This window comes from Equus asinus, chromosome 13, assembly GCF_041296235.1.
Source record: "Equus asinus isolate D_3611 breed Donkey chromosome 13, EquAss-T2T_v2, whole genome shotgun sequence".
Lineage (NCBI taxonomy): Eukaryota > Metazoa > Chordata > Mammalia > Perissodactyla > Equidae > Equus > Equus asinus.
This window is the reverse complement of record NC_091802.1, coordinates 1,806,741-1,829,323: the sequence shown is the minus strand read 5'-3', so window position 1 is coordinate 1,829,323 and position 22,583 is coordinate 1,806,741. Positions and strand designations below refer to the sequence as shown.

General features: G+C 48.7%; 1 protein-coding gene across 2 annotated transcripts in view; it reads right to left on the bottom strand.

Moving 5' to 3' along the window:
- Window positions 1-3,250: 3,250 nt before the first annotated feature.
- NT5M (5',3'-nucleotidase, mitochondrial) overlaps window positions 3,251-22,583 on the bottom strand; it is a 37,997-nt gene continuing 18,664 nt past the window's right edge. For both annotated transcript variants that reach the window (XM_044745457.2, XM_044745458.2), the window contains exons 4-5: window positions 5,388-5,502; window positions 3,251-4,013 (exon numbers count right to left, since the gene is read on the bottom strand). In XM_044745457.2, coding sequence (XP_044601392.2) covers window positions 3,871-4,013; window positions 5,388-5,502 — 258 coding nt within the window. In that variant the 3' untranslated portion in view covers window positions 3,251-3,870. The remainder of the gene's footprint in view (window positions 4,014-5,387; window positions 5,503-22,583) is intronic.

Below are 22,583 nucleotides of genomic sequence, written 5' to 3'. Positions count from 1 at the left end.
CTCTGGCTTCACCTGGAAGGCAGGTGTGCAGGGGAGGACACTGGCAAGTCGGGGGCAACAGGGGTGTTGGGGAGCATCTTCACCTCCATCACATACGTGTCTCTGCCTGGCCCGCAGGGCAATCAGGAGCTCCTCTCCTCCTCACACCCCTTCCTCGGGCTTGTCACCTAGGGCCATAGCCTGCCCTGCCTGCTTCTAGGAACTGCGCAGCCCCGGCCTGATCCTTTCCCACCTGTGCCTGGTCTCTACTGCAGGTGAGGGTCTGAATACCCGCCTTCAGAGGGAGGCCCAGCCCAAGCTGACTCCGCTCTACCCATGGACACCTGAGCCCCCAGGGAACTGCAGGTCGGACGACAGGGCTGTGCACAGGCCGCCAGCAGAAGCCCCGAACGTGGCTGCCTGCACTCCATCCTGGTGGCACCACTGACCTGGCTCACCCTCCATGGGGACAGCTGACCCTGCTGAGCCCACAGCCCCAAGGGTTAAGTGGTCACCAGGCCATGTTAAGTGCTCATCAGCATCCAGAACACAGGAAGTGCTGAGGAAATGGCTGTCACTGTGGTTGTGACATGGAATGGGTCCCCGCAGGGAAAGTGTGACCCAGAAAGTGAAGAAACCACACAGGCTCCCTGGCCGAGGCGTCTGCTGGCCCGAGGACGCCATGCCGCCCAGGCCCAGGCCCAGGCCCAGGCCCAGAGTCCTGAGCATCCTCAAAGGGGTAAATCTCCACTCTGGGCAAGAGCTGAGGCGTTTCCAGCCCAGCCAGTGGAGATGGCAAGGAACCGAGCTGATGCGTCACCCGGCTGGGGGCAGGACAGGCCCGGCTCTCCTCTCCAGAGGTGGACTTCCTTTTCTGCGGCTCATTAAATGGTTCCAAAGCAAAACATACACTTCTCAAGCTTTGAAGAAAATCACCTTCATGTCAAGTGGGTGTGTCCTGTTTCACAAAAAGAAAATCACGAAGCCTTGTGCTCCTGGCTGCGTCCTCAGCTGTTCCGGGGGTAGATGCCAGTCCCCGCGCCCCGGGGCCACCTCCCACCTCCCTGCCTCTTCTCCAGGCCCCAGTCCTGCTGTCTTCTTCCCTCCCACCCTCTTCGGCAGCCCCTCCTGCCCCAGGGCCTCTGCACGGCCTTGGTCTTCCCTCGGCAGGGCTCCCCCTCTTCTACTCAGACCTCAGTCGAGATGCCTGCTGCCCAGGCCCCGCCACACCGCTCCCCCGGCGCGCTGCACTCCGCAGGGACAGCGGCTCTGTCGGGCGGGCAACCCTCTGCAGCACTGACCGCAGCCCCTGTGCCACTGCAACTGCTCCTTCTCCTGTAAACTAACGAGGCAGCTGAAGCGCCGCTGCCTCGGGCGGGCTCCCGGCTGGGCAGAGAGCACCGCCACCTGCAGCTCTGAGTCCCCAGCCAGCCTCGGAGATTCACACAGCGGCGGCTGGAAAGGAAAGGTTTCAGAGGCGGCGCCTCCTGAGGACGCAGCAGCTGTTAGGAGCGGACCTGGCGGCACGGCGTGGGGCGGGCAGCGGGGCTCGGCAGAGGCCAGGGAGGGCCCATCCCTGAGTGGGCTCTGTGCCCTGGCCTCCCGCCCCACCCAAGGCCCTGGACTGCACCAGGCGCCGGGAGCATGGGGGCAACGGCCACAGGTGACCAGCCGTGTCCCTGTAGCAGAGGGGCTGTGCACCGGATGTGGGGCCCCATGGCTGACCTCAGGGGGACGGGCCATCCAGCAGTGCCAGCACCACTGTCCGGCAAGACCGCCATGAGGATGGGACCACAGGATACCGGACGCCCCTCACCACTGACACCCCTGCAGGAAACCCACACCCCCGTGCTTGGGGGTCTCCCTGGGCAGGAGGAGGAGGGAGAAACCAGATGTGGCTGAGAAAAACCTGACGGGACTAATTTCTGTCATCAGGAAAACAAGGCCCCATGACAGAAATGAACTAAGAGCTTTCCAGCTGCCCCACTTTGCCATCTGCGGTGACTGAGGCCAGGGCTGGACAAGCCTACTGCACGGCTGTGGCCTCAGGACCAGCACACACCCTGGCCGGGGCAGGTGCTCCTCCCACCCCAGGAAGGCCAAGTCCAAGGGAAGACGCCACTCCCATCAGGCCAGACGCTGCAGTGCTCCGGACAGTCGCGAGCAGGGTCCCAGAAAATCTAGACCTCACACCTCTGAGCAGGAGGAGCCCTGTGAAGAGTGGGCGTGCAGGACCAGACGGCCAGGCCCCCACTGCCAACTGGGAAGAGGGCAGTGACCGAGCCCGGGAAGAAGGGAAGCACTGCGCCACATATGTGACATGGTCTCAGGCCCTCGGGCAGCGGCTGTGTCCTCTGTGTCCTCGTGTGAGCACCGCAGAGGGTCCTGGGGAGCCGCTGGGGAGCTGGCGCTCCAGGGTCTGTCTTTGTTCTGGGGCCGCAGGCTGGGACTCCTCTGGACACTGCCCTGCTGGGGCCAGGCGGCCTCTGGGTCATGTGACACAACCCCAAATACCCTCCTCATCAGGATGACCTGCAGAGCCGTCACCCAAGGGATGGAGCCAGCCAAGGGGAGGGGCAAGCAGAGGACTGCCTTTGGCCAGGCTGGGGCCGTCCTGCCTCATCTGGGCTCCTGAGGCCCCGAGAGCCAGAAAGCCAAGAAGCTCCCCAGCCCTGAGCCTCGGGCACCTCTCCCTCATCTTCCCTCCCACCTGACCCCACCCCCGAGGCAGCCCGAGGGTGCCTGTCACAGAAGGACCCCGAGATAGGACCATCAGGGGTCCCCTGCAAGGGCAGCAGGAGAGAAGTGGGAGAGTGCAGGTCCTGAGGCCCCAGGCCTCGGAGGAAGAAGTGTGGGAGGGGGCTGCTCGAGGTGCCGCCCCCAGCAGGTCGGAAGGGGAAAGGTTGAGTCTCTAATGCAGCCTGCCCCTCCACACGTGGCTCCTGGGACCTCACAGGGACTGGCCCTGGAGAGGAGCAGAGGGTGGGCCCGGGGGCTCGGAGTGGGAAGGAGGCACTTGAGGGGACGGTACTGCTAAACTTGCAGGGTGTGGGGGGTCGGACCAAGGGGACCACCATGGCCGCCAGTTCCACCACCAGCAAGACTCTGTCCCTCCGAGGTCCCTGCGCGGCACCCATGGGGAAGCGGCACCCTCAGCCCTTGTCGTCAGTGAGGGGACGGCCAGGCACTTACGGGATGTGCAGCTGGGTGCCTGGGGGTCAGACACTGGAGGACCTTGGGGCAAGGGTCAGAGGAGCTCACAGCCTCAGGCAACATGTGAACAGCCTTTATTTTTTCATGCCTTCAACAAACATTCAAGCCAGCTGACCCTCTGCTGGGCCCTGAGCGGGGCCCCAGGGACACAGCACAAGAAACCCCTGAGCTGGTCAAAGGCAGGGCCTCCTGTGCGTCCCCAACACAGAGCCCGGCGTGCCCTAAACTCGGAGTGTGTTTGCTGAGTCCATGGCGGGTCACTGCGGGACACAGGACTGGAGGGCAGGGAGTGAGGGGTCACCGCCCCCTGCTCCTGCTTGTCGCCCGCAGCCAGGAACACCCCAGCCATCTCACCCCGGCACCCCTTGCTGATGGGTCACGGGGCCTGGGAAGAGGGGACTTCCCTGAGGGGGGAGGACCACTGGCCCTCTGAATAATGTCCTCGGCTCCTGTCCGTCTGGAGGCCCTGCCCCAGGCAGCCTGGCCTGCACTGCCTGGCTGCACGCTTCCTGCCCAGGCCTGTGGGCCAGCCCTGCCTGAGATCAGTTAAGGCCTGGCAGGGCTGGGGAAGGGAAGAGCCATGCAGTGGGCCGGGGGTGGCTGCGAGGGAGCCCCCAGGCCCTGAGCTGGGAGCCCTGAGGTCAGGGCCCCGCAGAGGAGCCCGGAGCACAGTCAAGCTCAGCGGGACCGCTTGCTGTCCAGAATGGCCTTCCAGTCGTCCGCCCACGAGAGCAGCCTGCGGCTGGGGGGCTGCAGCTGCACATGCCGGTTGTGGCAGGCCGTGAAGAGGACGTGCTCCCAGCTGGGCTTCGGCTCGGCCCCTGTGGGCGGGAGGCAGTGCTTCAGGCCAGCGTCAGGAGCCCCGGAGCGCGGCCGCCTGGGCCCGACTCCCGAGCGTCCTGGGCAGCAGCTCACCTCCCAGACTTGGTGTCCCCATCAGCAAAGTGGTGACTGCACTAGCCCCTGTCTTGCGGGGGCCACGAGGATTAACGGAGAGGCCCACAGGAAGCCCTTGGCAAGGCACACGGCCGTGCTCGGCAGTGACTGCAGCAGTCGGTATGGTCGAGCCTTGCTCAGATCCTGCCCTTTGCCTCCCTGTGCCCAGCCGTCCCGCACCAGCGGGCGCCAGCTTCACAGCCCACCAGCTGTCGACCACGGGCCCACAAGCCCCCTCAAGCTTCAGTCCTGCACATCCACATGTGCACACGGGCACTGACCATGGCAATCCTGCCCCTCAGCGTACAGCCTGGCGCCCCACTCCTCCTGCACAAGCCTTTCTCCTGCTCCCCATTATTGGAGATGGAAGCCGAGCAGGTCTCTGGGCCCCTCAAGGTCATGGCCCTTGCTGGCACTGTGCCCTGACTCCCCTTGGGAAACTGCGTGGTTTGGGAGGTCAGGGGTGGGCACACGCCTGGATTCTACCTCTCAACACAGTGCCCTGTTTCCCAAGCCAGCTCTAAAAGCCATTAGGGAAGAAATATTCCATATTTCCCCACTGAGGTGTCCAAAAGAATAGGATTTAACCCTGAAACCATGATATCTACCAGGAGGAGAAAGCTTGCCTGAGTACAAAGGCAAAACAGAGCAGAGCAGAGCCAGGAGCGAAAGAAACTGAATTTTCACTGATATTGTTTGAACTCCTAGATTCAGCCGTGCCTGAAGCCCTCCTGTCCCACCTTTTCAGTTAGGAGCACAGTAAATTTCCCCTCTCTTTTTTAAGCCAGTTCAAGGCTTGTTTGTCTGCTTCTTTTTTGGGAGGGGCGTCCACAAGCAGAGGGCGCAAATACAGCACACAAACCACCTTCAACCGGAAAGAACAGACTTTGCTTTTCTGTTTTATACATTAGGTTCAGCTCAAATAGCTTTTAGAAAATAAAGGTTTCTGCAGCTAAAATATGTGGAAGTTAGAGTTGGGCCCTCATTTAACATGAGGAAGGTGAGGCTTCCAGGTGTCAAGTGACTCACCCAAGGCCACCTGGAGAGTTACCCCCAACTGGGACCTGCTTCTCCCAACTTCCAGCGGTGCCCCTTCCGAGGCCAGATGCTGAGAAGAACTCTGTCTTCCTGACAGGGAGGAGATGCAGTGGCGGGCTCAGGCTGGATGCCTAATACACATCTGGTGATTAAGTGGGGGCCACTCAAGAGCAGGGTGAGGCTGAGCGGCTCACAGCCCTCGGCACTCGCTCCTCACTTGCCTGTGATGTCCGGCCGGTCGTCTATGAGAAGGTCGGCAGAGACCACAGTCTTGTCTCTGGTCAGCACAATCTGCTCCAGAAAGTCAGGGCCGAAGTGCTTCTCCACCCAGGCATACTGGAATGGGAACAGGCAGAGGGGAGAAGAAACTGCCGTCAGCCCTGGGCACAGCCAGGCTTCCTCCAGGGAGAAGGGCTGCCGTGAGGGGGACGCGATTCACCCGTCGGGGGCCAAGGAAACCGACGCTCAGGGAGATGGCGCGACTCGTTCACGTCCCTGTAGCCAGAAGGCAGCAGAGTCCCGGGTCGAACCCAGAGGGCCCCTAGCTCGAGTCCCACACAGCAACAGTGGACACAAGGGCCTCCTGTATCCGTCCAATACTCAGGTGAGTGCCCCGCGGGCTCCCAATGGGTACGTGCACTCTGCTAGGCTCTAGGGACAAAGGAAAGGGGGGACAGAGCTTAAAGCTGCAAGTAGACAAGTTGTTACATGACACTTGGGAAAGTGCCACCAAGAACCAGTGCGCAGGGCCCTTGAGCCTGCCGGTCCACCCATATCCTGGGTGAGCCGAGGACTTTCTTCAGGAAGCCACCTGGGAACCGACTCCACCAGAGAGCGGGAGAGCATCTCAGGCAGAGGTCATGTGTGAGGAGCTAAGGCAGAAAGGGGCAGGCAGGTCAGGGGAGCTGACAGAAAGCGAGTGACTAAGGGAGGCACAGGGGCATGGAGGCTGGTCAAGCCACACACAGGGCGCCTCGCCACTGTTGGGCTGTTCCACAGCCTCCCCTTTCCCTGGAGAAAGTAGCCAGGGGGCGCCCTCCCACAGCAGGGGCTGATGGCTCCTGGCTGCTCCCTCTCGTCCCCCCTACCTCTCACCATCCCAGTGCAGCCAGGTGGTGGGCAAGAGGCCTGAGCCCAGCCACTGGGCTCTGGGGCAGCAGGCAGCGTGAGGGAGCCACACAAGGACAGGGGCAAGCGGCCGCCCCCTGCCAGGCCTGCGGCAGAGGCTCCAGAGCCAGCGGGCCCACCCTGATGTCCTTCCAACACCTTTCTCAACTCCTGCCTTTTGCACACAAGCACTTCAGCTGACAGACTTTGTCAGGACTACGGGTTTTAATCAGTGACAGGTTTTAAAGACTTTATTTTTTTTCCTTTTTTCTCTCAAAGTCCCCCTGTACATAGCTGTGTATTTTTAGTTGTGGGTCCTTCTAGTTGTGGCATGTGGGACGCTGCCTCAACATGGTCTGATGAGCGGTGCCACATCTGCACCCAGGATCCGAACCGGCGAAACCCTGGGCCGCCGCAGTAGAGCGCATGAACCCAACCACTGGGCCACGGGGCCAGCCCGCAACAGGTTTAAGTAGTGGAGGGATCTGATGTGTTCCCAACGCTCGCCCGATCCTGTGTAGAGAACGATCGGGAGCCATAGCCCAGCAGTGTGGCCTCAGGCCCCACAGGGAGCTCCGGCAGGCCTTCTTCGAGGCAGCTGCACGGCCGGCAAGTCCCTGCCCTCCGCGGGCCCCCAACTCCCCGTGTGTGAAGTGCGGGCGTGACACCACGACTGCTACGAATGGCTTCTTTCCGGGGGAAAGGGCACCGTGCTAAGCCCCACAACGGCCCCATGACACCTCCTTAGGAGAGCCAGAGGGCGGCCTGCTGGGGAGGGTGGGGTGGAGGGGGCCCGGCCACACACTGTGGGCCGTCAGGACCTCCCGGCGGTTCCAGCTGCGGCCTCTCTGTGGTCCCCTCTCTCCCTATGCCCCACTCACAATGACCTTCTGATTTCCTGACTGTGTTATGCTTTGTCCTGCCTCAGCAGCTTCACACAGGCCCTTCCTCTGACTGGAACACTTCCTGTCACTGTTCCTGCACACACACATGCACACACCTCTTCTCCCAGCCGCGCAGCCTCCCCTGACCCTCCCCACTCTAACTGTCCTTCCTGGCAGTGGCCACGGTTGTGGCCACGTACCTCTCCAGTTACTTGTTTCACATCCATCTGCCCAGCCAGACTGGAAATTCCTTGAGGTCCAAGACCACGCCTCAGTGAAGACTTGGTGGACAAGCAAACAAACATATGAAAAGAAGGACCGGGTCTGCTTCGGCCAGCCCTGCCCAAGGGAGAAGGGGCTCTGATTCTGAAGACCTCACGGCCAAGGTGGCAGGGCGGCCCCACCGTGACCTGCTGCCCAGCAGCTGCCCCTTCGCCTCTCCCTGGCCCAGTTCTGGGCTCCCCAAACATCCTTCTCCTGAGCGATCTTACCCAGCAGACAAAGGACCCTGAGCAAATGGCCACACTGGCCATCTTCTCAGAAAGACCCCATTATGCAAGAGCAGGGCGCCATCTGGTTCACAACACAGCTGAGCGAGGCGCAAGTCCCCACACCCAGATGGATCGACAGAGGACGAGCTGATCACCCACACCAACCACCTGGCGAGGGTGAGGACCTCTCCAGGGACCACAGGAAAAGGGGCACTGCAGGGCCAGGGCCAGGCAGCCTTGGTGTGGGCGCATGTTGCCATGCAGAGGCAGGAACGGCCTGGGGCTGACGCTTCCAGGAAGGCTACACGTGCATTCATCACTCATCGTCTTATTTGAGCCTCACAACAACCCAGGAAGCAGGCAGTGTTCTCCTTGTTCACGCAGGTATTCAACCAACACCGACTGAGCAGCCGCTGTGTGAGGTACTCTTGTGGAATCCACACTCCAGTAACAGGAGGCCCAACACACAAACAAGCAGTTTCAGGTGGAACAAGGGCTCTGAGCAATGAAACGGAGCTGGGACATGGTGGCGAGAAGGCCTCTCTGAGAAGGGACATCTGCGACTAGACCTCATGACAAGGCACGGCCTGGTGTTCCAAGGTCTGGGAGAACGTCCCACACAGAGGGGACAACAAGCACGAACGTTCTATAGCAGGAACACACTTGGTGTCTATGCACGCGGCTGGAGCGCGGGGAGCAGCGGGAGCAGGGGGCAGAGTGAGGCGCTGGGCAGGCCTGGTCCCGTGGCCTCATGGGCTGCAGTAGGGGACACGACTTTGTTCTAAGTCCATGGGAGTCCGTTAGAGTCGGGTTTCACAAACTGTCCGTGGAGAAGGACCATTTGTTTAATTTCCAATTTATCCTGGACTGATACTTCTGTAACATATGAACTCCAACCACGTGCTTGGATGCTGCATCCACATCAAACGGCTGCCAGCATTTCCCATCACTCACACCCAATTTCTGTGTTTCTCTCATCTTGGGCCAGCACCTGTCGGCGGACCACAAGTGAAGCGGCACCAAATAACTACAACAAAATAATTTTATTTAGGAAAATGACACAACTGGATTTACAGTTTCAAAGGGTCACAGCATCAGGCGAACAGATTCTGTACAAAGAAACTGAGGCTCAGAGAGATTCAGCGAGTGCGAAGCTCCGATGAACACGGGGTCTGCGCCTCCAGAGCCCTGCCGGCTGCCACCCGGGCCCTCCCCAGCACCGCCGCCTCTCCTGCACAGGCACGGCTGGCTTCTCATGGCTGGACGTCCTCCTCAGCAAGCAGCCTGGGCCACATACAGTGACATGGCTGACGGCGGTACTAGCTCTGCACTCCCGGCACATAGCCAGTGCTCCGAACATGGCAGCGGGACCAAGGGCTCTGGCATGGGTCTTGTCCTGCTCTCCTGTGGCCGTGATGCATCTGAGCTACGGGGCCTCGGACAAGCCATTTAATACTCTAAGACTCAGTATCCTCGCAGTGTCATTGGCTCGATTAAATAAAATCAAATCTGTGCAGAACACTTAGAATACCGCCTGGCATACACTAAGTACTCAATAAACTGTATCAAAGCTGAACTTCAGTAACCCAAATAATACATTAAAAAGCTACTAGAACTAATGAGTTTAGCTAAGGAGCAGGATACAAGGTCAATATACAAAAATCACTTGTATGTCCATTCATTTGGATATTGAAATGAAACAAACAATGCCATTTACAATAGTGCCAAAAATATGAAATAGGCTGACAGTACACTTAAAAAGGGTTAAAATGGTAAGTTCTTTGTTACATGTACTTTACCACAATCCCTAAACATTTAAAAAAAAAAGTTAAAAAATATAGGCTCTATGCAAAAAACAATACAAAATTGGGACAAATTTAACAAAATATGTCCAAGACCTGTATACTGAAAACTACAGAACATTGCTGAGAGAAACTTTAAAAGATCTAAATAAATGAAAATGAATAAATGTTCATCAGTCAGAAGATTCATTATTCTCAAACCTCACAGATACTCAGTCAAATTCGAACCAGTTTTCCGTAGAAACTGACAAGCTGACTCTACAATTTATACAGAAATACAAAGATCCAGAATATCCAAGACAATTGTTTAAATGAATAAAAAGTTGGAGAACTCACATTGTTTTCAAGAGTTCCTATAAAACTACAGTAACTGGTATTCGCAAAAGGATAGATATTTAGACCAAAGGAACAGAATATATTTAAGAAACACCCCAAGGTGCCAAGATTCAATGGAGGAAAGATGGGCTTTTCAACAGAGGGACAACTGGACGTTCACAGGCAAAAAAAAAACCACAAACAAAAACACAAAAACCTCTATCTTTAACTCCTACCATATATAAAAATCAAACAAAATAGATCATAACCCAAATACAAGATCTGAAACTATAAATGCTGCTCTTCAAAGGACACTTAGAAAATGAAAAGACAGGTCACAGACTGTGAGAAAATGTTTGCAAAACATATCATCTGATAAAGGACTTGTATCTAGCGTATATAAAGAACTCTCACAACTCAACACTAAGAAGATAAACAATCTAATGAAAAATTAGTCCCAAAAAGTGAACACTTCATCAAAGAAGGCATATGGAGGGCAAGTAAGTACTTAAGAGGTTTCAACACCATTAGTCATTAGAGAAACGCAAATCAAAAACCATAATGAGATATCACTCGACAGCTACTAGAACAGGTAAAATTGAAAAGACTTGACAATACTAAGTGCGAACGGAATGTGACGCAACTAGACAGCTCACACACTGCTGGTGGGAATGCGAGATGGGACAGCCACTTTTAAAAACGGTTTGACAGCTGCTTAAAGTTAGACACACACCTACTAGACAATCCAGGTGTCCCACTCTAGGTACCCACCCTAGAGAAACGAAAGCACAAGCCCACCCAAAGACGTGGACATGAATGTTTATAGGAGCTGTGTTCACAAAAGCCCAAAGCTGGAAACAACCCAAACGTCTATCGGCTGGCAAAGGCAAAACAAACTGTGGTACAGCCATTCAGTAGAATACTACTCAGCAATGAAAAGGAATAAACCACAGATACATGCAACAACACGGATAAATCTCAAAAGTATTACATTGAGTGAAAGCCAGACACAAAAGGCTACTTCTGTATGATTCTATTTACATGACATTCTGGAAAAGGCAAAACTACAGGGATGGAGAACATCAGTGGTTCACTCATGCCAACAATATCCAGTGACGGGGACAGGGCAGGGAAAGGACTGACTGCAAAGGGACACAAAGTAGCACTATTTTTTTCAATAGACTTTATGTTTTAGAGAAGTTTTAGGTTCACAGCAAAATTGAGCAGCAAGTACAGAGGGTTCCCATATACCTCCTGTCCCCAAACATGCACCACCTCCCCAAGCACACCCTGCAACAATGTTCTACATTTGTTACATTAAGCGAACCTACATCGACGTGAACCTACAACGACACGTCATGACCACCCAAAGTCCACAGTTGACATTAGGGCTCACTCTCGGTGTTGTACATTCTGTGGGTTCGGATGAACATATAATGACATGTGTCCACCACTGCAGCATCATACAGAGTAGTCTCACTGCCCTAAAAGTTCTCTGTGCTCTGCCTGTTCACCCTTCCCCTCCACCCCAACCCCTGCAACCTCTGACCTTTTCACTGTCTCCACAGCCCTGCCTTTTCCAGAATGTCATATGGTTGGAATCATACAGTGCTGTACCTTATTCAGACTGGCTCCTATCACTTAGTAATGTTCATTTAAGATTCCTCCATGTCTTCTCATAGCTTGATAGCTCATTTCTTTTTGGTGCTGAATAACATTCCATCGACAGGACGCACCACAGTTATCTATCCATTGAGCTACTAAGGAAGATCATGGTTGCTTCCAAGTTTTAGCAATCATGAATAAAACTGCTGTAAACATCTCTGTGCAGGGTTTTGTGTGAATATGTTTTGATCATTTGTGTAAATACCACAGGGTGTGATTGCTGGATCGTACGGTAAGAGTATGTTTAGTTTTGTAGGAAATCGCCAAGCTGTCTTCCCAAGTGGCTGCACCATCCTGCATCCCCAGCAGCAACGAATGAGAGTTCCTGTCGCTCAACATCCTCACCAGCATTTGCTGTTGTCAGTGTCCTAGATATTGGCCATTCTGTTAGGTGCGCAGCAGTATGTCATTGTTCTAATTTTCAATTCCCTAATCACATAAGATGCCAAGTATCCTTTCACAGGCTTATTTGCCATCTGTATGTCTTCTTTGCTGAGGTGTCTGTTCAAGTCTTTGGCCCATTTTTTAATCAAGCTGTCCATTTTCTTATTGTTGAGTTTTAAGAATTCTTTGTGTATCTTGGATAATACTTCTTTATCAGTTATGTCTTTTGCAAATATTTTCTCTCCGTCAGTGGATTGTCTTCTCATTCTCTTAGCATTGTCCTTCACAGGGCAGAAGTTTTTAATTTTAATGAACTCCAGCTGATCAATGATTCCTTTCATGGATAGTGCCTGTGGTGTTGCACCTAAAAAGTCACTGCCATACCCAAGGTCATCTAGGTTTTCTCCCACGTTATCTTCTAGGAGTTTTATAGTTCTGCATTTTACATTTAGATCTGGGATCCATTTTGAGTTAATTTTTGTGAAGGTTGTAAAGTCTGTATCCAGATTCATGCTTCACATATCAACGCCCAGTTGTGCCAGCACCATTTGTTGAAGAGACTGTCTCTGCTCCTTTGTCAAAGACCAGTTGACGATACTTACGTGGCTCTATTTCTGGGCTATTCTATTCCACCGATCTATTTGTCTGTTCTTCCCCCAATATCACGCTGTGGCGATTACTGGAACTTTACAGTATGTCTTAAAGTCAGGTGGCGTTGGCCCTCCGACTTCGTTCTTCTCCTTCAGTGCCGTGGGGGCTGATCTGGGTCTTCTGCCTCTCCATAGAAACTTCAGAATCAGTTTGTCAATACCCACCAAATAACTTGCCGGGATTTTAACTGAGATTGCATTGACTCTCTCGATTAAGTTGGGAAGGACTGACACCTTGATAATATGGAGTCTTCCTTCCATAAACATGGAGTCTCTCTCCATTTTTTTAGTTCTTTGATTTCATTCATCAGAGTTTTGTTGTTTCCCTCATACAGACCTTGTACATACTTTGTTAGATTTAACCCTAAGTATTTCATTTGGCGGGGGTGGGGGGATGTTAAGGTAAATGGTATTCTGTTTTTCATTTCAAATTCCACTTGTTCATTGTTGGTATGTGGGAAAGTGATTGACTTTTGTTTATTAACCTGTACCCTGCAAACTTGCTATAAATCACCTATTAATTCCAGGAGGTTTTGTGAGGGTTGTCAATTCTTTTGGATTTTCTACATAAATATCATGTCATCTGCAAACAAAGACATTTTTATTTCTTCTTTCCCAACGTGTCTACCTCCTACTTCCTTTTCTTGTCTTATTTCATTAGCCAGGACTTCCGGTACAATGTTGAAAAGTAGTGGTGAGAGAGGACATCCTTGCCTTGTTCCTGATCTTAGCAGGAAAGCTTCTAGTTTCTCTCCATTAAGTATGTTAGCTGCAGGCTGTTTGTAGATGGGCTTTGTTAAGTTGAGGAAGTTCCCCTCTGTTCCTAGTTTGCTGAGAGTTTTTATCATGAATGGGTATTCGATTTTATCAAATGCTTTTTCTGCGTCTATTGATATGATCATGTGATTTTTCATCTTTAGCCCACTGATATGGTAGATTACATTAACTGATTTTCAGATGTTCGACCAGTCTTACATACCTGGGAGAAATGCTACTTGTTCTTGGTATGTAATTATTTTTATACGTGGTTGGATTCAACCTGCTAATATCTTCTTCAGGATTTTTGCATCTGTGGTGGTGACAGATATTATGCCTTCGTCTGGTTTTGGTATGAGGGTGATGCTGGCCTCACAGAATGAGCTGGGAAGTATTCCCTCTACTTCTACCTTCTGGAAGACATTGTAGAGAGTTGCTATAATTTCTTCCTTAAATGTTTGGTAGAATTCACTAGTGAACCCTTCTGGGCCCGGAGCTTTCTGTTTTGGAAGGGTATTAATTATTGACTCAATTTCTTTGATAGATATTGTCTATTTCTTCTTGTGTGAGTTTTAGCAGATTGTGTCTTTCAAGGAATTGGCCCATTTCATCTAGGTTATCAAATTTGTGGGCATAGAGCTGTTCACAGTATTCCTTTATTATCCTTTTAATGTCCATAGGATCTGCAGTGATTCTCTTCTCTCATTTATATTATTAGTAATTTATGTTTTCTTTTTTACTTAGTCAGCTAGGAGCTTATTGATTTTATTGCTCTTTTCAAAGAACCAGCTTTTGGTTTCATTGATTTTCTCTATTGATGCCTTGTTTTCAATTTCATTGATTTTTGCTCCTATTATTTCTTGTCTTCTGCTTATATTGGATGTAATTTACTCCTCTTTTTCTAGTTTCCTAAGGTGGAAGCTTTGATTGATTTTAGATCTTTTTTCTTTTTTAATGTGTGCATTCAATGCTCTAGATTGCCATTTAAGCACTATTTTGCTGCATCCCACAAATGTTGATAAGTTGTATTTTCATTTCATTTTCATTTAGTTCTAGATATTTTGAAATTCCTATTGAGATCCTTCTTTGACACGTGTTATTTAGAATTGTGTTGTTTAAGTATTTTTGGATTTTCCAGCTATCTTTTTATTATTTATGTCTAGTTTAATTTCACTGAGTCTGAGAATATACATTGTATGATTTCTATTATTTTAAATTTTAAATTTAAAATGAGTTTTTTGGCCCAAAAGGTGGTCAGTCTTGGTGAATGTTGCACGTGAGCTTGAGAGGAACGTGTATTTTGCTGTTGTTGGATGAAGTATCAATCAATTGATTGATGTTGATTGATGGTGCTGTTCAGTTCAAATATGTCCTTACTGATTCTGTGCCAGCTGGGTCTGTCCATTTCTGAGAGAAGGATGATGATGTCTCCAACTGTAATAGTGGATTCACCTACTTCTCCTTGCGGTTCTATCAGTTTTTACCTCACATATTTTGATGCTCTGTTGTTAGGCACATGCACATTAAGGACTGCTATGTCTTCTTGGAGAATTGACCCCTTTATCATTATATAAACCCGTTCTTTATCCCCGATAGTTTTCCTTGGTCTGAAGTCTGCTCTGTCTAAAATTACTATAGCTCTCTCACTTCCTTTCGACCAGTGTTAACATGGTACGCCTTTCTCCATCCCTTTACTTTCAATCTGTATGTGTCTTTATGTTTAAACTGTGTTTCTTATATATTTGTATTCTTGTATATTTGGGTCTTGTTTTTTTGATCCACTTCAACAATTTCTGTCTATTAATTGGTGTATTTAGACCAGTGATGTTTAAAGTGATTATGAGATAGTTGGATTAATATCTACTGTATTTGTTACCATTTTCTATTCATTGCCCTTGTTCCCTAGTCCTATTTCTATCTTCTACTCTCTTTCTGCCTTTTGTGGTTTTAACTGAGCATTTGATATGATTCCACTTTCTATCCTTAGTATATCGAGAAGCACATACTCTTTTTTTTTACTTTTTTCAGAGTTTGAAATATGTATTTACAACTAATCCAAGTCTGCTTTCAACAGTACAGTGACACGCGCTGCTTCACAGGTAGTGCAAGCACCATACAGCAGCAAAGTATTCCTAACTTCTCCCTCCCGCCCCTCGTCTCACTGCTGTCATACCTCACACTCACACATAAGCTGTAATCATCAGATACGCTGCTGCTAATACTATTCTAAACAAACTCTTAGATCAATTAAAAATAAGAAAAATAAAAGGTTTTTTTTGCATTCACTTCTTTCTTCTCTAATGCTCTTCTTTTCTTTATTTAGATCTGAGTTTCTGACCTATATCACTTTCCTTCTCTCTGAAATTCTTTTAACATTTCTTGCCATGCAGGTCTACTAGCAACAAATTCTCTAGATTTTTGTTCGAGAAAATATTCCTCCTTCATTTCTGAAGGATAATTTTACAGGGCATAGGATTGTAGGTTGGTGGGGTTTTTCTCTCAATACCTTAAATATTCACTCTACTCTCTTCTTGCTTGCATGGTTTCTGAGATCAATGTAATTCTTATCTTTTCTTTTCTGTAGGTAAGGTTTTTTTCTCTCTGGCTTATTTCAAGATTTCCTTTTTTTTTTTTTTTGAGGAAGATTAGCCCTGAGCTAACATCCACTGCCAATCCTCCTCTTTTTGCTGAGGAAGACTGGCCCTGAGCTCACATCCATGCCCATCTTCCTCTACTTTATATGTGGGACGCCTACCACAGCGAGGTGTGCCGAGTGGGGCCATGTCCGCACCCGGGATCTGAACCAGCAAACCCTGGGCTGCCAAAGCGGAATGTGTGCACTTAACCACTGCACCACTGGGCCCACCCCACAAGACTTCTTTCTTTATGTTTGATTTTCTGCAATTTGAAAATGATATGCCTAAGTGCAGGTTCTTTCGCATTTATCCTGCTTGGTGTTCTCTGACCTTCCTGGACCTTTGCTTTGCTGCCTGACTGTTAATTTCGGGGAAATTCTCAGTCATTACCGTTTCAAGTATTTCTTCTGCTCCTTTCCCTTTCTCCTCCTTCTGGCATTCCCATTACACAGACGTTACACCTTCCGCAGTTGTCCCATAGTTCTTGAATATTCTGTTCTTTTTTTCCCCAGTCTTTTTTCTCTCTGCTTTTCAATTTTGGAAGTTTCTATTGAGATATCCTCAAGCACCGAGACTCTTTCCTCAGCTGTGTCCAGTCTACTAATGAGCCTGTCAAGAGCATTTTCATTTCTGTTACAGTGTTTCTGATCTCTAGCTTTTTAAAAATTCTTTCTTAGATTTTTCACCCCTCTGCTTACATTATCCATCTTTTCTTGCATGCTGTCTACTTTTTCCATTACAACCCTCAGCGTATTAATCAGTTGTTTTAAACTTCTGGCCTGATAATTCCAACCTTATCTTGTCTGGTTCTGAGGCTTGTTCTGTCTCTTCAAACTGTCTTTTGCCCTTTTGTATGACTTGTAATTTTTTCTTGAAAGGTAGACATGATGTACCAGCCAAAAGAAACTGCAGGAAATAAGCCTTTGGTGATGGGTGGAGAGGTGGGGGAGGGGAAACATTCTCTAGTCCCAGGATGAGGTCTCGGTCTTTGGACAAGGCTGGGCCTCTGCTCTGCCAGCCTCACCAGTGCATCTCAGTTTCCCCTCCTGAGCGAGGCAGGACGGCAAGAGGGCTGGAGCTGGGTACTTCCCTTCCCTCAAGTCAGTCAGGCTCTGAGAAACCCAGCAACTCAGGCTCTGGCACAACAGTTTCCCTTGAGAGCAGCCTCGTGAAGAATAGAGTATTCCGGCATATCTCCAGAATATTCTTTCCCCACCAGAAGCACGAAGGGATTTTTTTCTGAGCTTTACCGTGAGAACCTGGTAAAACTCCTGAAAGTAAACTCACAAAAGTGTGGACCCCGTGACGGGGCCTTGAGGGGCCCTGGGGGTGGAATGTGCTCTGTCGGGACTGTCGTGGCACTGCTCCTTTAAGGTCAATTTCATAGAGTTTGAATTATATCTTAGTAAACCTGATGCAAAAAAGGGTAATAAGGGCAATTTTTAAAGGTTTTTGAGTATTCTGCCAAGTTGCCAACCAGAAAGGTTTGATCAGTTTATTTCCACCAGCCATATCTGAAAATGCTGGTTTCTCCAAACCTTTACCAATTCTAGTGATTATAATTTTTAAGTGCTTATCATTCTAATACAGAAAAATCACTTAAAGTTTAATTTCTTTACTAATGAAGTAATCTGTGCATACGTTCACTGTAGTTTTTTGCTTTCAAGAAACTTCCTCTTCGCCTCTGTACCCCATTTTTCTATGAGGTGTTAGCCATTTCCTGTGGCTGTAAGAAGTCTTTTGTCACCCCACAGCAGCTGTTCAGCCCCTTTGGGCCCCTGTCTCTGTGCTGGTTCAGGTCCTCATTCTGTCTCCCCTGCGAACCTCCAGACAGCCCCCAGCAGGGGCTGGACTCCACCAGCCCCTCCACCAACCCTGCCCCCAGCCCCTCCACAATCCCTCCACTGCAGAAACGCCAGTGGGATTTACAAGGGCTTCGCTTAAAAACCCTCCAAAGGCCCCAAAGTGCCTGGGGCCTGATCCTACAGACCCCGCCTGCCCCTTCAGCTCGCCGCCAGCCTCCCCCTCACCTCCCCCTACAGCTCCCCTTTACGCATCTTTGTGTCTGCGCGTCCTCTGTGTGCCCACCACTCGTACTCGCTCTCCTCACTTCCCTGCCGTCTCATTTCCATGATGAGATCAGTTCGTACTTTCCCCAAGACGCCTGCCCTGGCTTCCTCCTCCGGTGTGCCCACAGAGCCTGTGACACGGTGACAGCCAGCTGTCTTCCACCTGCACTGTCACCAGGTCCTGAAGGCAGAGGTGGGCATGCGACGTCTAAGAGCTGCAGCAGGCGCTCAGCGCACGTTTGCTGAAGGAACGCCAACAGAAAAGGCATTCACTTTCTTACTGCAAAAGTAAGAGCTTATCAAACAAAATCTGGAAAATCGAGGAAAGTGAGAGAAAGTAATATCTACATCAGTTGGCTGTATTTCCTTCCTTTTTTTAAAATTTACCACTTGAAAAAAAACATACTTGTAATTTAACTGTGTAGGCAACTTTGCAAAAAAAACTTATTTTTCCAGGATCCAAGAAGGCAGAAAAAAATTAATTGACTACAGAATGGTCCAGGCTTCCTGGTTTGAGAAAAGTATGCTGAGCTTCCTTCTTTCTCTACTGCTGGGCAGGGGAATTTGGGGACGAACAGAAGACAAGGAGATGACATTTACTGCTAGCAAGCATAATGCTAGGTGGTTTATGTAAGTTTCTTCAACTTTTTTAAAATTAGTTTTTAGTGAGATAGAATTGACATGCAACATGGTATAAGTTTAAGGTGTATAGCGTGTTGACTTGATCCATTTACGTACTGCAACATGATTACCACTCAATCTTCTTTAATAATGCCCATGGCAGGCATCACCACAACAGCATCGATCAAGAACCCAAGGCTCTGAGAGGTGAATCGAGGAGCTTACAGGTGGGGTCACAGATCCAGAGCTGAAAGTGGGACTCCCAGGCTCGGCCAGGGCTCAGTGAGGGCAGCCATCCTAGGGACACCTCTGAGGACAAGGCAGGTCTTGGACATGCAGTGCTAATTAGGTTTTGGAAGAGAAAGGTGGCTCATTCACCCGATTATAATTTTGCTTCCTCAAAATAGTTGAGGATAAAATAGTTCGGCCCTGATGAATGTAGAGTTGTCCAAGTGTAAAATGGTGGTGTTATTTCTAAACTGGAATCGGTCAAAACGATTGAAACTGAGTCTAAACTACATGTAGCAGGAGTCACCAGGAGGACTCGCAAGAGAGGCGACCTCCTCAGGCCTGGAGTACGAACAGCAAGTCCATGACACCAATGACTGTGGGAGCCAAGGATTCCCTGAGTGAGGACAAGGCGGCAACGTGGTAAGTTCGGTGCTGGAAGGGACAGCAGGGGCAGAATGTCCAGGGTGGCAGCAGTGGGCCTGCGGCAGCTCCCTGACACCACCTCACAGCCCCCTCGGAGCCGTGTGGCTCACGGGTCCACAAGCAAAGCAGCAGCTCAGAGACGGAGATCTCCGAGCTAGACGTGGTCCTCGCTATTCAAATGTTGGATGGAGGCCTCCCAAAGTCCTCCTCTGCTCAGATGAGTAGATCCCAGGACGGACCTCAAACCAGGGAAGGAGGCGCAAGTGCTGGGGGTGAGGGACACGCTCCTGCCCAGTAACGGGCGTCTTCAATAGTGGCCCACTTCTTTTAGCAAGAGATGTGACCAACAGTAGCATGAAAGCCAAGGTTTGAAGGAAAAATGGTTTGACCCAGGGCCCTGTAAAGGTATCACACACTTCTGTCCACATCTCCCATCATCAGCAGAAAATGACCACATCTAAGCAGAAGAAGAGGTTAGTTTCGGAAGTATCAACCATCTCAACAGCCAACTTTTTTTAGCAATAATTCACATACCATAAAATTCACCAATTTAAAGTGTACAATCCAGTGGGTGTTAGTATATTCACCATCTCAAGATAATGCCTGTCTTGCTAAAGGTTCCGCATGCACCGGACAAGAACGTCCGTCTGCTGCTGTGGTGTGGAGCGCCAGGCGGGCGTCAGGTGGGCAAGCCGGCTCTACTTCCTGCCTGGTTTTCTGTCTCCTTATTCTATCAGTCGTTAACACAAGAATATTAAAATCTCTGACAACTGTGAATTTGTCTATTTCTCCTTACAGTTCTATTAGTTTTTTAAAATTTTTTATTCAATTTATTAAACTAAAAAACAAAGAACAGTTCACCCATTTCTCCCACCCCCACCTCCTGCCTCTTGTAACCACCAATCTGCTCTCCGTGAGTTTGGTTTCTGTTTGTTCACGCTTTGTTTTGTTTTTAAGATTCCACATGTGAGTGAGTCCATGGGATATTTATCTTTCTCTGTACAAGGTACTTCACTTAGGTCTTACGTTCAAATCTTCAATCCATTTTGAATTAATTTTTGTGTGTGGTGTTAAGGTAGGCATCCAGTTTCATTCTTTTTCATGTGGCTGTCCAGTTTTCCCAACACATTTACTGAAGAAATTGTCCTTTCCTCATTGTATATTCTTGGTTCCTTGTCATAGATTAATTGACCATATTTGCTGTGTTTATTTCTGGGCTCTCTATTCTGTTCCATTGATCTATGTGTCTGTTTTTATGCCAATACCACACTTTTTAAATTACTTTAGTTTTGCAGTAAGTTTGAAATCAGGGAGCACGATGCCGCCAGCTTTGTTCTTCTTTCTCAAGACTGCTTTGGCTATTCCGTTTCTGTAAAAATTTTGGTGATTTTGTGGTTCCATACAAATTTTAGGATTGTTTGTTCTATATGTGTGAAAAACACCATTGGAATTTTGATAGCGATTGCATTGAATCTGTGTATTGCTTTGGGTAAGATGGACATTTTAACAATATTAGTTCTTCCAATCCATGAGCATGGGATATCTTTCCGTTTATTTGTGTCTTCTTCAATTTCTTTCTTTAATGTCTTGTAGTTTTCAATATACAGGTTTTTTACTTCCTTGTTTAAATTTATTCCTAGGTCCTTTATTCTTTTTGATGCAATTGTAAATGGAATTGTTTTCTTAATTTCTCTGATAGTTTGCTGTTGGTGTATAGAAACGCAACAGATTTTTGTGTATTGATTTTGTATCCTGCAACTTCACTGAATTCATTTATTAGTTCTAACAGTTTTTTGACGGAGTCTTCACAACTCTCTCTATATAATATCATGCCATCTACAAATAGTGACAGTTTTACTTCTTACTTTCCAATTTGGATGGCTTTTCTTTTCTTTTTCTTGCCTAACTTCTCTGGCTACAACAAATAAAATGACTAAAAATGGTAAGAGTGAACATCCTTGTCTTGTTCCTGATCTTACAGGAAAAGCTTTCAACTTTTCACCACTGAGTACCATGTTAGCAGTGGGCTTGTCACACATGGCCTTTATCATGGTGAGGTGTGTTCCCTCTACACACGCAGACCTTGTTTTACTGAGCTTTGCGGATAGAGTGTTTTTTACAAGACCCTCCACCAGCAAAAAGATGACAACTCGCTGAAGGCTCAGATGATGGATAGCATTTTTGAGCAAAAAAGTATTTTTTTAATTAAGGTACGTACATCTCTTTTTCTGGACATAATACTATTGCACACTTAACAGATTACAGTATAGTGTAAACATAACTTTTATTTGTACCGGAAACCAAAACATTCACAACACTTGCTTTATTGTGATATTCACATTATTGCAGTGGTCTGGAACTGAACCTGCAGTATCTCCAAGGTGTGCCTGTATCCGCTTTGTCGAGGGTTTTTTTATTATAAATGGATATCCATTTTATGAAATGCTTCTTCCACATCTATTGAGATAATCATTTGATTTCTTTCCTTCACTTTGTTAATGTAGTGTACCACACTGACTGATCTGTGGATGTTAAACCATCTTTGCATCCCTGGAATAAATCCCACTTGATCGTGGTGTATGATCTTTCTAACAGATTGTTGAATTTGGTTTGCTATTATTTTGTTTAGGATTTTTGCATCTACGCTCATCAGGGATATTGGCCTGTAATTTTCTTTTTCTGTGGCATCCTTGTCTGGTTTTGGTATCAGGGTAATGCTGGCCTTGTACAACGTATTTGGAAGAGTTCCCCGCTCTTCTATTTTCTGGAACAGTTTGAGAAGGATTAGTATCAATTTTTTAATGTTTAGTAGAATTCACCAGTGGAGCCGTCTGGTTCTGGGCTTTTATTTGTTGGGAGGTTTTTTGATCACTGATTCAGCCTCCTTGCTGGCAGTCAGTCTGTTCACATTTTCTATTTCTTCATGATTCAGTCTTGGTAGGTGGTATGTTTGTAGGAATTTATCCATTTATTCTAGGTTGGCTAATTTGTTGGTGTGTAATTGCTCATTCTTTATATATCTATGGTATCAGTTTTGACATCTTTCTCATTTCTGATTTTATTTGAGTCCTCCTCTTTTCCTGGTGTATTAGTTTTTTATACTATAAAATGCTGTCTCCTTTTACTCCACTCTACAGTCTGTTTTGACATATAATTCACATATTGTAAAATTCACCAACTTCGAGTGTATGATTCAGTAGTTCTCTAGTAATCCACCGTGTTGTTCAGCCATCACCGAGCCAATTCTCGTACATTTCCACCATCCCGAAAAGAAGACCTACGCCAACTACAACGAACACTCAATTTTTTAGTAAACACTGGTTTGGGCCAAAACATGCCACAAGCCCCAGTTTCAGATTCCTAGGTAGCACACAAAGTGGGAG